Source organism: Carassius auratus, unplaced genomic scaffold (assembly GCF_003368295.1).
Source record: "Carassius auratus strain Wakin unplaced genomic scaffold, ASM336829v1 scaf_tig00007301, whole genome shotgun sequence".
Lineage (NCBI taxonomy): Eukaryota > Metazoa > Chordata > Actinopteri > Cypriniformes > Cyprinidae > Carassius > Carassius auratus.
Window position 1 is genome coordinate 68,973 of NW_020523831.1, and position 14,184 is coordinate 83,156.

At 38.5% G+C, this 14,184-nt stretch overlaps 1 protein-coding gene across 19 annotated transcripts in view; it reads left to right on the plus strand.

Annotated features, from left to right (window-relative positions):
* Positions 1 to 14,184, plus strand: part of rimbp2b (RIMS binding protein 2b) — a 97,722-nt gene that overhangs the window by 56,333 nt on the left and 27,205 nt on the right. For 12 of the 19 annotated variants that reach the window (XR_003280085.1, XR_003280086.1, XM_026244734.1 and 9 more), the window contains 8 exons: positions 2,798 to 2,902; positions 4,101 to 4,151; positions 4,648 to 4,728; positions 6,638 to 6,848; positions 8,687 to 8,856; positions 10,229 to 10,308; positions 10,823 to 10,932; positions 11,226 to 12,131. Coding sequence is in view for 17 of the 19 variants with exons in the window: in XM_026244734.1 (XP_026100519.1) it covers positions 2,801 to 2,902; positions 4,101 to 4,151; positions 4,648 to 4,728; positions 6,638 to 6,848; positions 8,687 to 8,856; positions 10,229 to 10,308; positions 10,823 to 10,932; positions 11,226 to 12,131 (1,711 nt within the window). In the remaining 2 variants the exon portion in view is untranslated. Of the gene's footprint in view, positions 1 to 2,797; positions 2,903 to 4,100; positions 4,152 to 4,647; positions 4,729 to 6,330; positions 6,373 to 6,637; positions 6,849 to 8,686; positions 8,878 to 10,228; positions 10,309 to 10,822; positions 10,933 to 11,225; positions 12,132 to 14,184 lie in introns of those variants that run through there. The other 7 variants (XM_026244736.1, XM_026244744.1, XM_026244743.1 and 4 more) reach the window with 4 other exon arrangements.

Sequence of the window (14,184 nt, forward strand, 5' to 3'; positions counted from 1 at the left end):
TTTGGATACAACATCGTATAGTTACTTGATAAGACTGTTATGACTTTTTATATATTTTTTTGTAGTTATCACTGAACAAGTATGTCGTGTTAAACTGAAATAATTATTAATTTCATGACATGTCATGACAAACGTGTCATAGTGATCATTTGAACACGACTGAATCCATTCAATGCACACATTCTCATTACGCAGAACACTTTGAGCGAGTCTTAATGTTAATGAACTTCACTAAACAGATGTGTGTGTTCCGCGCAAACCAGCAAAAGGTAAATATGCAAACATGTAGGACAAGTAGATAATGCATCCGTATCGAAGCTGATTATTAGCCTACTCTTGAGAGAGAACTGATTTGGTTTTTGAGAGACTGAAACGCACAGCGCGGCTGTTTGATTGGTGAGCGCGTTGTGCTTATTCCATTCATTCGTATCATGGTAGCCTAAGCTTTCAATATTTGCCTTTTAAATATATACAAATAATATAACGTGTAGCTATGATGTATTATTATAGGTAAAATTACTCTTGCAACGCTCTGATTTCTGAGAGATAAACAGAGAGGCGACAACAATGCGGTGTTTGATTTGCTCTCTTTTCACTCATAAAGTTTACATTCATTCACTTCTGGCGCTGATCCCCTGGCTCACCTGTTATCTAGCAAACACCAGACTGTCAGCTTTAGCCGAGTATTCTTGCAGAATTATTCCTTGAGTGTTATTCGTTTTTTAAGCCATTATCCGTGCCATATTCGGCTTCAGGCACAACCCTAATTATTACATTACATATTTTATTTTTACATGCAACATAGATAAGGTCATATAGTAACAGCTCCACGCAATATTGTAATTCTAAAATTCACGTGGTACTTGCAAACACTTTGTATTCATTATGGTTAATGCATGCTGGAGTAGTCGATTGTTTCCGACAGTGCTCGACTAGTCTATGCAAGCACTAGTATAGTATGACAAAAATTTCTCTGTATTTATGTGCGCATGTCCAGTAGAGCCAAACGTATCCATTCTAGCCTTGCTGCGCGCATTTGTCATATCCCGAGCTTTGCGTGTGTCTGTGCACTGTGCCAAGGCATCTGTCATATACATTTTTGACCACAGATATAATGTCAACAAAAAATAAAGTACATAAAAATTATTTGACCTTACAGTTCCAAACTTTGTTCTTTTATCCAAGTTTAGCTCCCAGGGTCGGACTGGGGGTAAAACCAGTACTCATTAGCAAGGCCCCAAAGGAAGAGAGGGCCCTTGAAAAGTATGAATCTGAAATATATATTTTTTACCTGGATATTTTCATGGGTGGGGGCCATGGGGGCCCATCAGGACTGCCTATGCATAGGGCCCAGGATCTTGTTTAACGCCCCTGTTAGCTTTAACCCTAATTATACACACTTGAACCTAATCAAGCTCTTACTAGACACACTAATCTTCCAGGTGTTTTAAGGCCAGTTGGAGCTAAACTTTTCAGGACATTGGCCATCCAGGATGTAGTTTGGAGACCCCTGTCCTACAGAGTTGTTACTTTGCACATGCTTTTTGATCATTACAAATAATAATGTAAAATTATTTTCTTAGAATAGGAGATATGCTTTCTCTCGCATCACAAACATTATCAGTAGTTAAGTATGTGGTCTTGAAGAGGACCCTTTTTTCTTTCATTTGGACTCGGTCTTGGACTTGGACTCGAAACTTTTGGACTTGGACTTGACTTGGACTCGAACCTCTTTGGACTCGGTCTTGACTCGGTCTCGACTAGTCCTGGACTTGGACTTGACTTGGACTCGACAAAGCCGGACTTGACTACAGCTCTACTTGATTGATTAAAATCTTACTAATAAAAATCTTCCACACAAGCAGGATAGGCCAGGGATTTTTACAGAGAAAACCACCTACATTCTGGATATAATATAACATAACTCTGAGTGTATTCCTTTAAAGAAGAAAGTCATATACACCTAGGATGGCTTAAGGGTGAGTAAATCGTGGGGTAATTTTCATTTTTGGGTGAACCATCCCTTAACACAGTAGGGGGGTTGTTCACACCGAATGTGATTTTACTTGCAATGGATAAAAAAGTGACATTTAGAGACATTTAAAACAGTTTAACTGCTTTTAACTTGAGAACCTTGTGAAGGCTGTGTCATGTGTGGGACAAAGCAATAGACTTGGTACATACATAAGCGCAATGTGCATTTAGATATAAAAACAATGAAAAAGTGATGCAGTGGAATGCGTTCAGTGTGAATGCCCCTTATTCTGAGTCGATATTCTCAGGTAAAAACCATTCTTACATCAGATACTCCAGGATTAGAAGGGATTTTTGTCTCTGGTGCTCCTGGAGACTGATCTTTTATAAGATGAAAAGCTAAAAAGAGGGTCTATAGACTCCTTTGTTGAGTTTTAACAGCAGCTAAAATGTTTCAGTGTGAGCAAAAAGCTTTGCTTTTTACGCTGTTCCAAACCCATACTGTGACAAAAAAACACAAAAGTAGTTATCTAACATCATGTCCAAGCTGCTGTTTTACAATGAAAGTCAATGGTTACCGCAGCTGTCTCTGATCCCCTTCCGCTTTAATTGCATGGAAAAAGGCAGCTTGGACATTCTTCTTAATATCTCCTTTTGTGTTCCTCTCTAGAAAGTCATGATGGTGAGTAAATGCCAACCTGGTTTTTTTGGGGGGGTGGTGAACTATCACTTTAATAATGATTGAAGGTTGCTCTCATTCCGTCTGTGTTCATCCTTCGCTGAGTTTGCTCTCACCTCCTGCTCTGTCTTCTCTCTTTCCCAGCATATGCGAGAGGCTGCAGAGAGGAGGCAGCAGCTAGAATTAGAGCATGAACAAGCCTTGGCCGTCCTCAATGCTAAGCAGCAGGAGATTGACCTTCTGCAGAAGGTGAGAGATCAGGGTTTCCAACCACACCAAATCCTTTGGAGCTCATGCACAGGCCAGAGTGTAGAAGACCTTGCATCGTGCTTAAGCTTCTGGGATCTGTTTAAACAAGGCTTTTGCTAAGGCTGCTTCCATAGCATTATATGTATTCTAAATAACTACAAAATAAATAATATTTTACAACTTTTTGCATCATTTGACGAAACCGTATTGGGGCCAAAATTGTTGGCTGTGTGTGACAGTAAAAAAAAATATATATATATATATTGTATAAATATTGAAATTACACTCTTTGTTTCTATTAAACTGTGAATTATTTTTAAAACTAATTTTATTATGAGTTTTCATGATTTAAGACAGAAAGTCTAACTTTAGAACAATAAAAATCTTTACATATAAGGTATATTGACATTTTTTTGGATGAAGGCATAGTAAAAAGTGTTCAAGATATAATAAAAAGAAAGAAGTTTTAATAAAAAAAAAAAAAAGAAAAAAGTCAACCCCAATGACCAAAAAAAGGAAGAAACACCCAATAATAAAATCCAGCTGTCAAAGCGCTTCTAATGAAGAGAGACGTTTAAAGAAAAAGTGTTTCAGCAGTTTTAGGTAACTCTGAAATATTCCTCTCATTTCTCATCTGAATGGAGAGAAAAGTGGCGCTGTCTCACCACTCAGAGTAAATTACTCTCTAATGAAACTGCAGAGCAGGTGATCAAATCTGACATTTTCTCCAGGATGCATGAACATTGTCACCCTCTGAAACATTTGAGTCATTGTCTGTCTTTATTGAATGGGACACTGTGATTACAGAGGAGAATAAACAGAAGAAATGACACACACTCACTCTCATCAGAAGTCAACACATTAAGAACCCAGTTTTGTTCTGAAGGTGAATCTCCATACATAATTCTGAAATGTTCTCTCATGCTGTGATGCAACAGCCTGCAGAGGCTGACACTCCAACAGATGTTCCTCTATTCATGTGGAACTGAATGCTGTTTTCCACAGCTGCTGAGAGTTACAATGAATGACCCTACAATGCACTGCATCTGATCAAGTCCTTGTTGCCTAAAGCTTATTCAACCCAACTCAGGAATAGAATGTTTATACTCTAGGAACATGCAGGAATATATTTGGCTGTGACTTTTGTTACGTATGGCATGACTGAGTTGGTCATATATTATTTTTGTGTTGTTTATAGGCTCAGGTTGAGGCTAAGAAGGACCATGAAGGTGCCGTCCATCTGTTAGAGGTGAGTAATGATATCTGCTCATGAATTCCAGTGCATCTGTATGTGAGTGCGCATAGAAGCATGTATTTTAAATCGTATCTTGGCTGACTATGATAGTACACCACATTCCACATGCGTCATCGTATATTTTCTCCTATCAGCCAAAAATCTGGCTACCATATGAGTCACATCTTAGCTTACACCATTTGATGACATTTAGAGTTATTCAGATAAATAAAAAAAAATCTTGTGTAAATATCCTTGCTAACTAGCTTGATTAATAATTGTTTTAAAAGAATGTACATATTTATTGATTTATTTACCATATTCTACTATTCTTTTTCATTCATTTCAGCCATTAATGGGCGTTTGAGGGAAAATGGGGTTGGAACTGTATTCATGTTTGGTTTCTGTGACTTCTGAGACTGTAGAAATGCTTGTGTGTGCAACTGTGATTTGTCTGGTTCCTTACATCTCTTGTCACTATGTTACTGGTCTTTTTTTTTTGCATATACAGAATCACTTGGACAGCATGCAGGTATTTTGGAGTTACTTCTCCTCAGAGTTCTCCCTCTCCTCCCCGTGTGACTCACTGAGGGTAGTTCCTGTCACCTCGTTTAGCTGTCCTGTCAGTTACTGTACTGCTCATCCACGATTGATCTGTAAACATTTGATCAATATTTTTGATCTATGTCACCATAGATCAAATTATTGAAGCTTTTTAGTACAAACCATCAGTCTTGCTAGTCATTTTATACATTCCTGAGTCGCTTATGTGTTTTATAAATGTTTAAAGTACAAGGGTCACATTTTGCTTGTCTTCAAAGCCAAACAACTGCTTTTTATTTCTTTTTTTTCATTATTATTATTATTTTATTTTTTCATAACATCATGAACATTATAAAATCCATTTTAAATGTAATTGTTACTTTATATGTAAAAAATGTTATCAAATTAAAACTAAATGGATAATTATTTATATTGGTCTAAAAATTAAATCAAAACTCTATTTATCTATCTATATATCTATGAACATCAAAAACCATTTAGCTGTAATATAATTCTTATTAATTATATATATATATATATATATATTTAATTTTTTTTTTTTTTTAATTATTAAATTAAAACATAATTAATATTTGGGTGGATGATTTTGTGGATGAATTATATTAATAATTATATTTGTCTATAAATTAAATTAAAACTAAACTTATTTTAACAATAAATGCATACAAAAGTATGTATATCAAATAAATAAAAATTATATAAAATATATTATCATATTTAAATATTAAAATTAATTATCTGTTACTATTATTTCAGTTATGCTATTTTGGGGGAGTGGTGGCATGTCTTTGTTGCCATCCAAATAAATATTAATCCAATGAAAATCATAGACAAAAATTGCCTGTGAATTGCCTCTACCTTCAGTAAACCTAGAATAAAATTGTCTTCTTTATTTATTTTTGGAAACTGTTCTGTTGTCCCCTCATTCCTTGTGGGAGGCAGGTCTTTTGATAGTACAGATTACAGAGGCTAAACACAGGAGATGGATGAAGATGAGGGCAGCCTCTGTATTTGAGGGCATGTTCATAAATTACAATTGAAAGTGCTGCAAAAAGCCAGTTTGCTCTTTTATCTAAGTGGTAAATGTTTCTCATTCACTGTCTGCTCCTTTCTGCTCCTCTTGTGTTGCAATGCATGGGTGCTGCCTTGTGCTGAATCCTGTTAGCGCCTCATGGATATGTGCGTTTGCAGATCAGATCAGCAACAACAAACATAACTGATGGATTGCAGAACGTGACATGTCTCCCCTGCCACCACCCTCCTTTAATTTCCTAACCCAAAAAGCCATATTTCATGATTTATGCGAACTTGTAATTGTGTATAAACATGTTGCACAAGACAAACTGTAAGTATAACAGGGCAAGTTACAGTTGTATGTTGACTTGTTAAAATGCAAACACACATGATCCTCTAATGTGGTTAATAGTACTGATGTACAAATATACATGTGAGCTTCGTCAAATCATCAGGCATAAACAGCTTTTACTGTTACGTTGGCATGTGTGGTACCCTTCTCCATTTAATAGTACTTCCCTTCGCTAACATCATGATCGAAAAAGAGATTTGATGTACAATAACAGCTGAACATAGATTGACTCCTGTCTTTGTTTGATTCCGTTGGTGTCTGAAGCTGAGAAGTTTCCTTCGCACTAAGAACACAATGCGATTTTTGGTAGGAAAAACCTCCTTTTAGATGTAGGCCATTTATTTGTAGTATTGTAGGTTGCTTACCACATCACAGTTGGTAGAGTTTGTAGGCTCCACTCATTAGCTTTCATCGATCAGTTAAATTGAAGTATAGATGTTTATAAAAGCTGTTTCCAGTTTTAAATGTCAATGATTTTATCACAGACAAGCCAAAATGGTCAGTATGTTTTCAATGCTAGCCTTTCTCTCTCTCTTTTTTTCTTTCTTTCCTTCCCTCTTTTTATTTTCAGGCTAAAGTGAGAGAACTGGAGGAAAAATGCCGGTCACAGAGTGAGCAGTTTAACCTGCTGTCAAAAGAGTTGGAGAAGTTCAGGTTGCAGGCTGGGAAGTTAGACATCCTGAGCAGCAGTCAGCTGACAGGGGGCGACTCGCCCGGCTCACCCTCCAAACCCCTCACCCTCTCCCAGCTTCTCAACGGCCTCACTTCCCCCTCTGGGAAAGGTACAGTATGCATATTGAAGAAGGTCATGTGTTACACTTCCTTAAAACAAGGTCAAGGTAAACTTTATTGTCCCACAAGGGGAAATTCATATGGACATTCGGTTATTACAGTACCGGTAAATATTTCAATGAGTTACATTGCATTGTATTATGTGGTGTTGAAAATCCATATTTGACATGTTACCATTGTATTCATTCTAATTAATTTACAGCATTCATTCAAAAATGATTGAGTCATTTTTACAGTTTGACAGAAATTTTTTTGGGCTTAATTGTAAACAATATAACAATATATTTGTATACAGTATATCAATTTATATAATCAGTTAAGCTAAGAAGTGTTCTGTTTAAATGTTTGCTTTATTTGTTTAAAGGGGGGGTGAAATGCTATTTCATGCATACTGAGTTTTTTACACTGTTAAAGAGTTGGATTCCCATGCTAAACATGGACAAAGTTTCAAAAATTAAGTTGTACGTTTGAAGGAGTATTTCTGTTCCAAAAATACTCCTTCCGGTTTGTCACAAGTTTCGGAAAGTTTTTTTTCGAGTATGGCTCTGTGTGACGTTAGATGGAGCGGAATTTCCTTATATGGGTCCTAAGGGCACGTCTGCCGGAAGAGCGCGCGCTCCCGTATAGCAGAGCACTGCATGAGAGCACAACAGACTTCACTGATCAGAGCGAGAGCGTCGCAAAATGTCACAAAAGGAGTGTGTTTTTGGTTGCCAGGGCAAGACAACCCTGCACAGATTACCAAAGAAAAAACAGCATTAAGGGACCAGTGGATGGAGTTTATTTTTACAGAGCATCAACGGAGTTGTGCAAGTGTTTGTGTTTGTTCCCTGCATTTCTAAAATGCTTGTTTTACAAACAAAGCCCAATTTGACAACGGATTTGCGTATCGTTTATTTCTTAAGGATGATGCAATCCCAACGAAAAAGGGTCACGATTGTGTGTTGGAACCGCAGGCGGTGAGTAAAACTGCTTAAAATATCTCTGCCTCCTGTTAGTGCGTCCGCCTCCCATCAGAGACCCGGGTTCGAGCCCCGCTCGGAGCGAGTCCTTGCTGCTGCTGCTCTCGTTCAGTTTCAGCCCTCACAGCTGTCACAGCTTCCAAACGCTCTCAACGCAAAAGCCTACTCGCGCTCGTGATTCTTTAGCTCCGCCCACACGTCACGCCTCCAGGCGCTCGTGTTTTTCCGGGAAAAATCGGTTCAGACTATCTTTCTCTTATGAATATAATAAAACTAAATACTTTTTGGAGTTATGAAGGATGCAGTACTACTCTATATGTACTCAAGATTAACATGATATTGAGTGAAAACGAGCATTTCACCCCCCCCCCCCTTTAAAATAAATGCTATTTTGTTTATATGTTTTTCATTTTGTTAAGACAAAACTTGAGTAATCTCTGCTGAAAGTTCAGCTTTGCCATCACAGGAATGAATACAAATATATTAAATATATTAAAACAGAAAACTTTTATTTTAAATCATAATAATATTTCACAATATTACTGTTCTGTATTTTTAATCAAATAAATGCATTCCTGCTGAGACTTCTTTCATAAACAAGAATCCCAAGACAGTAGTGTATATTTTCTGTCCAAACCCCTTTGTAAGGTATTAATTGATTATAGTTCACTTCATATTTGCTCACCTTTAGTTTACCATCTTTCAACCTTCACCCTACCCATAAGGAACTATGAAACAATGTCTAATGCAAAAAAAAATCTGAAGACTGATAAGATCAACAGCAGTGATGATGAGTTGAGATGGAGAGAGGAGTACGAGACTGTATAGATTAATGAAGTAACCGTCACCTTTGCGTGTGTGTGAAGGTAACGAGGATTCAATGAGTAAGATCTCAGAGCTCATTCGGCCTCTACAGATGACTGAGGGGGAGAAGGCAGAGCTCCTGTCTGTCAAACCCACCTTCCTTTCACGCAGCACACCCTCCAGCCCACGGCGAACCTTCCTCTCAGAGGTGCGGCCCGTCATCTCCACTGCTGTGAGTATCACAAACTAATCAGTGAGTGTTCATTCATTTTACCTTTTAACGTTAACCATTTTCAGTTTGAGTTTAGTCTTGAGCTTTATTTATGAACTGAAAATTACATATTACTCTCAGAAACCTAGTTGGGTAAACTTCTGGATGAATGGAAACTACAACAAATATATTTTTATATTCCCATTTGCTCCAAAAGCAAAAGGAAAAAGCAATTATAGTGTTTCTTTGACTCTCCAAAAGGGAGAAGAAGAAAAAACATAGTGAGATTGATTACAGTGGTCAGATTAGAGAAATATATCAAATTTGCCATCCCTTCCTCACCTGTTGTGTTAAAAACACCCACACAGCAGTGTTCTGATGCAATGGTCATATAATACAAGGTATAGTGTTATAAATGTACATTGCATTAAAAACTTTTTTAAATGAAAATATTAAAAACTTTGCGATGTTAACAATAAATAATAAATATATCATCAATGTCTGTGAAAAGAGTCCATGATGACTCTGAACTATGATTATGAACTACAAGATGAGACTGAACTATCAAACTAAAAAGTTGTAATTAGTCAATGAATAGAATAGAATGGAAAGTTCTAACCAATACATTTCTAGATTCTATGAGAGCAAAGTAGTTTCTACTAGTGTGTCGTGTACCACAGTGATTTGGCCATTATGAGAATAATTACAGTATACATTGACAGGCTCTGTGTGTGTGTGTGTGTGTGTGTGTGTGTGTGCGGGTGTGAACAGTCCAATCTGTCTGCTCAGACTGTGCTCTGCTGGTGTTATTGGCTTAATCGCCCACATTATCAGATTGCACACTGGACTTTGCTTTCAATTATTACAGACTCTATTTTTGCCAAACATTTATCAAAAATCAGAACTTGAAAAACATGAATTCAATTTTACAACCCATTGATTTGTTGTTCATACTGCATACAAATCTGATTTGGTTTTAAAATCCGATCTTAAGGTGTGAGTTTGCATGGTGTCATTTTGCAGTTTGATTAAATATGATCCACTTCAGGAATTGTCACCAATATCTACGTCACAAAAGACACATCCTAAATTTTGAAATCTGAAATCTGATGTGACTAGACTGGAAAATCAAATACACGTTTATTTTTCAAACCACATATGAATCTGGTTTGTATCAGGTTTGTAAACACTGGATTTCATGTTTTTTGTTGCTGTTCAGACTACATTAAAAAAAAAAAAACAGATTTGAGTCAGCTATGCCAAAAATTTCATCTGAACAGAGCATTTTACTCCCTGTACTGTCAAGGCTTAGCATGCTGCTTAAGAACAACAATACTGTAAGCTAGTAAAGCTGACCATTAACTCGTCTATCCACTTTTCCCCTTTCCTTTAGATGGACAAAGAGCTCAGCTCATCTCCAAGGTCTAAGTCCAGATTCACAGGCAAAGTGCGACTGTGTGTTGCCCGTTACAAGTAAGTGGATCCCCTACAACTGTTGTTACAAGTTACAGTGCGTTACAATACAATGTTTGCTGTAATAAATAGGTTATACTAGGTCATTAGCTATAATGATTTGTTATATCATGCAAAAGCTGTAATGATTAGATGCAGAATAGCATTAGTCGCTGTATTAAGGTCTGCCTTTAAGAAATACTCTGGGTTAAGTACAAGTCAAGTGTATGAGCAACATCTGCGCACACTGTCAATTACCACAGACAAGCATTTTAACTCATCTACCGAGCACAGCAGATAAACTTTTAAAATATACTTTCACACTGTTTTGATAGTATAATCATAGCACGTATGATAACACTTATGAGAATGTTTTTTTTTAGCATTATTTTTCTAATAATATTTTGACATTTCCATTTTTTTATAGACTTCTCCTTTAGGTTTTTTATTTAATCCAGAATATATATTTTAATGTAGGGTTAAATAATAATAATAATTAAGTTCATGAATTGAATTCAGCATTTACTCCATGCAGTTATAACCCTTATGATGGCCCCAATGAGCATCCTGAGGCAGAGCTCCCCCTGGTGGCTGGGAAGTACCTGTATGTTTATGGGACAATGGATGAGGACGGCTTCTATGAGGGTATGTCACGCTACAGTAGTGCAACTTCAGAGCAGTTATACATTACCAGTTAAAAGTTTGGTTGTCAGTCAAAGATTTTTTTAAAGTTTTCTCTTATGCTTAACAAGGCTTCATTTATTAATTTTTTTAAGTAAAAACTGTAATATTGTGAAATATTATTATAATCTAAAATAAGAGTTTTCTATTCGAATATATTTTAAAATGTATTTTATTCCTTTGATGGCAAAGCAGAAATTTCAGCAGCCGTTGCTCATGCTCCTATTTATCACTTGGTACCCTTTTCTGTTCTCCAGGTGAGCTGTTGGATGGACAGCAGGGTCTGGTTCCCTCCAACTTTGTGGACTTTGTCCAGGATGAGGAGCCCACGTCAGTTTCTCTTTTGGACCGCATCAAGGAACCGTCCTACCTCAACCACAGCCCCGCCTCCATGCCCAGCAGTGCCGTCAGTACACTCAGCACGCTTCTCTCAGAGAAGCTGGACACCCTGGGCTCATGTACCGGGACGGGGACCAGCAGTAGCAGTGGGGTGAGCAGCTTGGGCATGAGCATGGGTCTTGGTGTGGACTTTCTGGGACCCTGCAGCAATGGCACAGGAACGCTGGACGTGAACATTGACGAGATCGGAGAAGACATTGTGCCTTACCCCCGCCGCATTACCTTGATCAAGCAGCTGGCCAAGAGCGTTATCATAAGCTGGGACGCTCCAGTGGTGCTGCCCGGGTGGACGGCCATCAGCGGCTACAATGTGCTGGTGGATCAGGAGGTACGCATGAGTGTGCCCTTCGGCGGCCGCACCAAGTCTTTGATCGAGAAGCTGAACCTGGCCTCTTGTGCGCACCGCATCTCCATCCAGAGCATGACGGAGCGGGGGCTCTCAGATCCGCTGCGCTGCACACTGCTGGTGGGGAAAGATGTGGTGGTGGCACCCTATTACCTTCGTGTGGAGAACATCACGCAAGTATCGGCTGAGCTCACCTGGATGCCAAGCAACAGCAACTACAGCCACATGATTTTCCTGAATGACGTGGAGTATGATGTTGTGAAGCCTGGAGGGTACAAATACCACTTCTATAACTTGAAGCCCATGACAGTGTATAAGATACGGGTTGTGGCCCGGCCCCATCAGATGCCCTGGCAGCTTCCCCTTGAGCAGAGGGAGAAGAAGGAGGTCTCAGTGGAGTTCTGCACTCAGCCAGCCGGTGGGTCAGCTAACACTGAACGCACACTCATCTTTACATTTATATATTAAAATATTGACCTGTTATTTTAATTTCTAATAATATTTCATATTATTTCTGTTTTTACTGTATTTTGGGTTAAATAAATGGTGAGCCTTTGTGAGACCAACCCAAAACATTTTGTCGTAAATTATCACTCTAAATTTGGCAATAAAAAAAAAAAAAATTCTGCTTCTGAATGATTGTTAGCACAATGTAGTGTGGTTGAATGGTATGTTTAAGTGGTTAGGGTAGTTGCCCTGTAATTAGTCCATAGATTAGTTTCTTGCAGATTTAAATATTTTTTACAAATAAATAGTAAAAATAAGCGATGCCACATTTTAAGGGCATGATATCTCAAAAATTAGAATTGCTGTCACCTCAAAATTAGAAAAATGTTGTACTCAACTAAATTGTTAATCTCACATTTTGATCATGACAGGGACTAAAACTGACAAAGTCTAAGGTTTATGCTTTAAAGATTAAAAACATGTATCATTATTCTTGGCCTTGTTGATTTATTATAGATGTAATTAAGCCCCCAACACCATTTACGTCTAGAAATGTTTCACTTTTTTTCAACTTTTAAGGGCCAATTATGAAAATATCTGTACCCTCTGAAAAATCAGGAAAATCTGAACTTGAAGAGAACAACTTTGTCTTTGTATATACCAGCTCCTATGAGACCAGCAATCCTAATCCTTGTCCAATTATAATTTTCATCCAAATATTTTGAAGATGGTGCTTCCTCAGTGAAAAAGTCCTTGCTACTGTAGATGATATAAGTTGTCAGTTGTTTGTGGGAGTTGCTCATGTGCCAGGTAACTGTTAACATAAGGCATGTAACCTTGATGTTGATGTTTATCAATTCACCCTGCTAAAGAAGGAGCCCGGAAGTTTAGTGCTCCATAAAGAACTTCCTACCCTAGAGAGACAAGTAGACAAGCACAAGCAGCCTTCGTTTAAAGAACCCTATGGCACTTTTGCGTTTTGGCATAACACCTATTACGCAGACATCTACCTGAGATGTTGATCAACCTGGTTGCGTTTTGCTTTTTTTTCATCTCTCAACGCTGTTCCCAGTGGACCTTGAAGATGCCTTGCTTTGGAGTACAGACGAATGAGAGCGAAGGAAATGAATGAATGCGTGATGAATGGAAATGGGACAAGCATTTGCCGCAGTAGGGAAATGGAGCGACTGAAGATGAAAAGAGGAAGAATCAGAGAGGATGTGAGAAAGGGGAGGGCGCAGGGGGATGCCCGCTATTCTGCTTCTGAGGGAGTCCTCGCTCGCTCGTTTTTTACTGTCTCCACTTTATTTGACGCTGGCACACACACTCCTAGATATATACACTCTCATTTCAATGGCAAGAAGCAAAGCAGACATGCGTATGAGGATGCTTTCAGCGCCAGCTCGTTCTTCCCTCCCATCCTGAGTGCGACAGCCATTGTCCAGGGAGGAAATGAAAGGCCATCAGCATTAGTACGGCTGTCTCCTGCCTCTCTGATGTATTTTTTGTCATTGTTGGTCTTTTTTGTTTTTGTTCTATTGATACTTTTAATTGAAATAGAATGTTAATTAAGGGAAGGCCACTCATGATGGAACGGTCCTGCTCACAGATTATTGAATTTCCAGCACAGTGAAGAGCATGCCTCAGGACATATTGGCATCTTGAGATAAATGAACCCTCAGCCTAGTCTCGCTCACATTGTGTTCTCCGACTACAGACTGTGTGATATGCACAAGGTATCGTAAACCCATCAGTGGGCTTCCCTACAGACTTACGGTGCAGGCATTTATTTCATGATGTCCATCTGAATCAGATAAAGACAGGCTTTGAGCTGTTTTCAGTTACAGAGCATTGATCCAGTTCCTCTGGATCAACTTCACAAATCACATGATCCACTTTGAGATCCACTGTCTTTCCACCGGCACTCAGTCATGCCCCTGACGTCTCTGGACCGATCAGCGCCCCGAGCAGCCCGTGGGCTCTGATCAGTGAGGGGTGGCCATTGATTAAGCACTCCCCCTGAT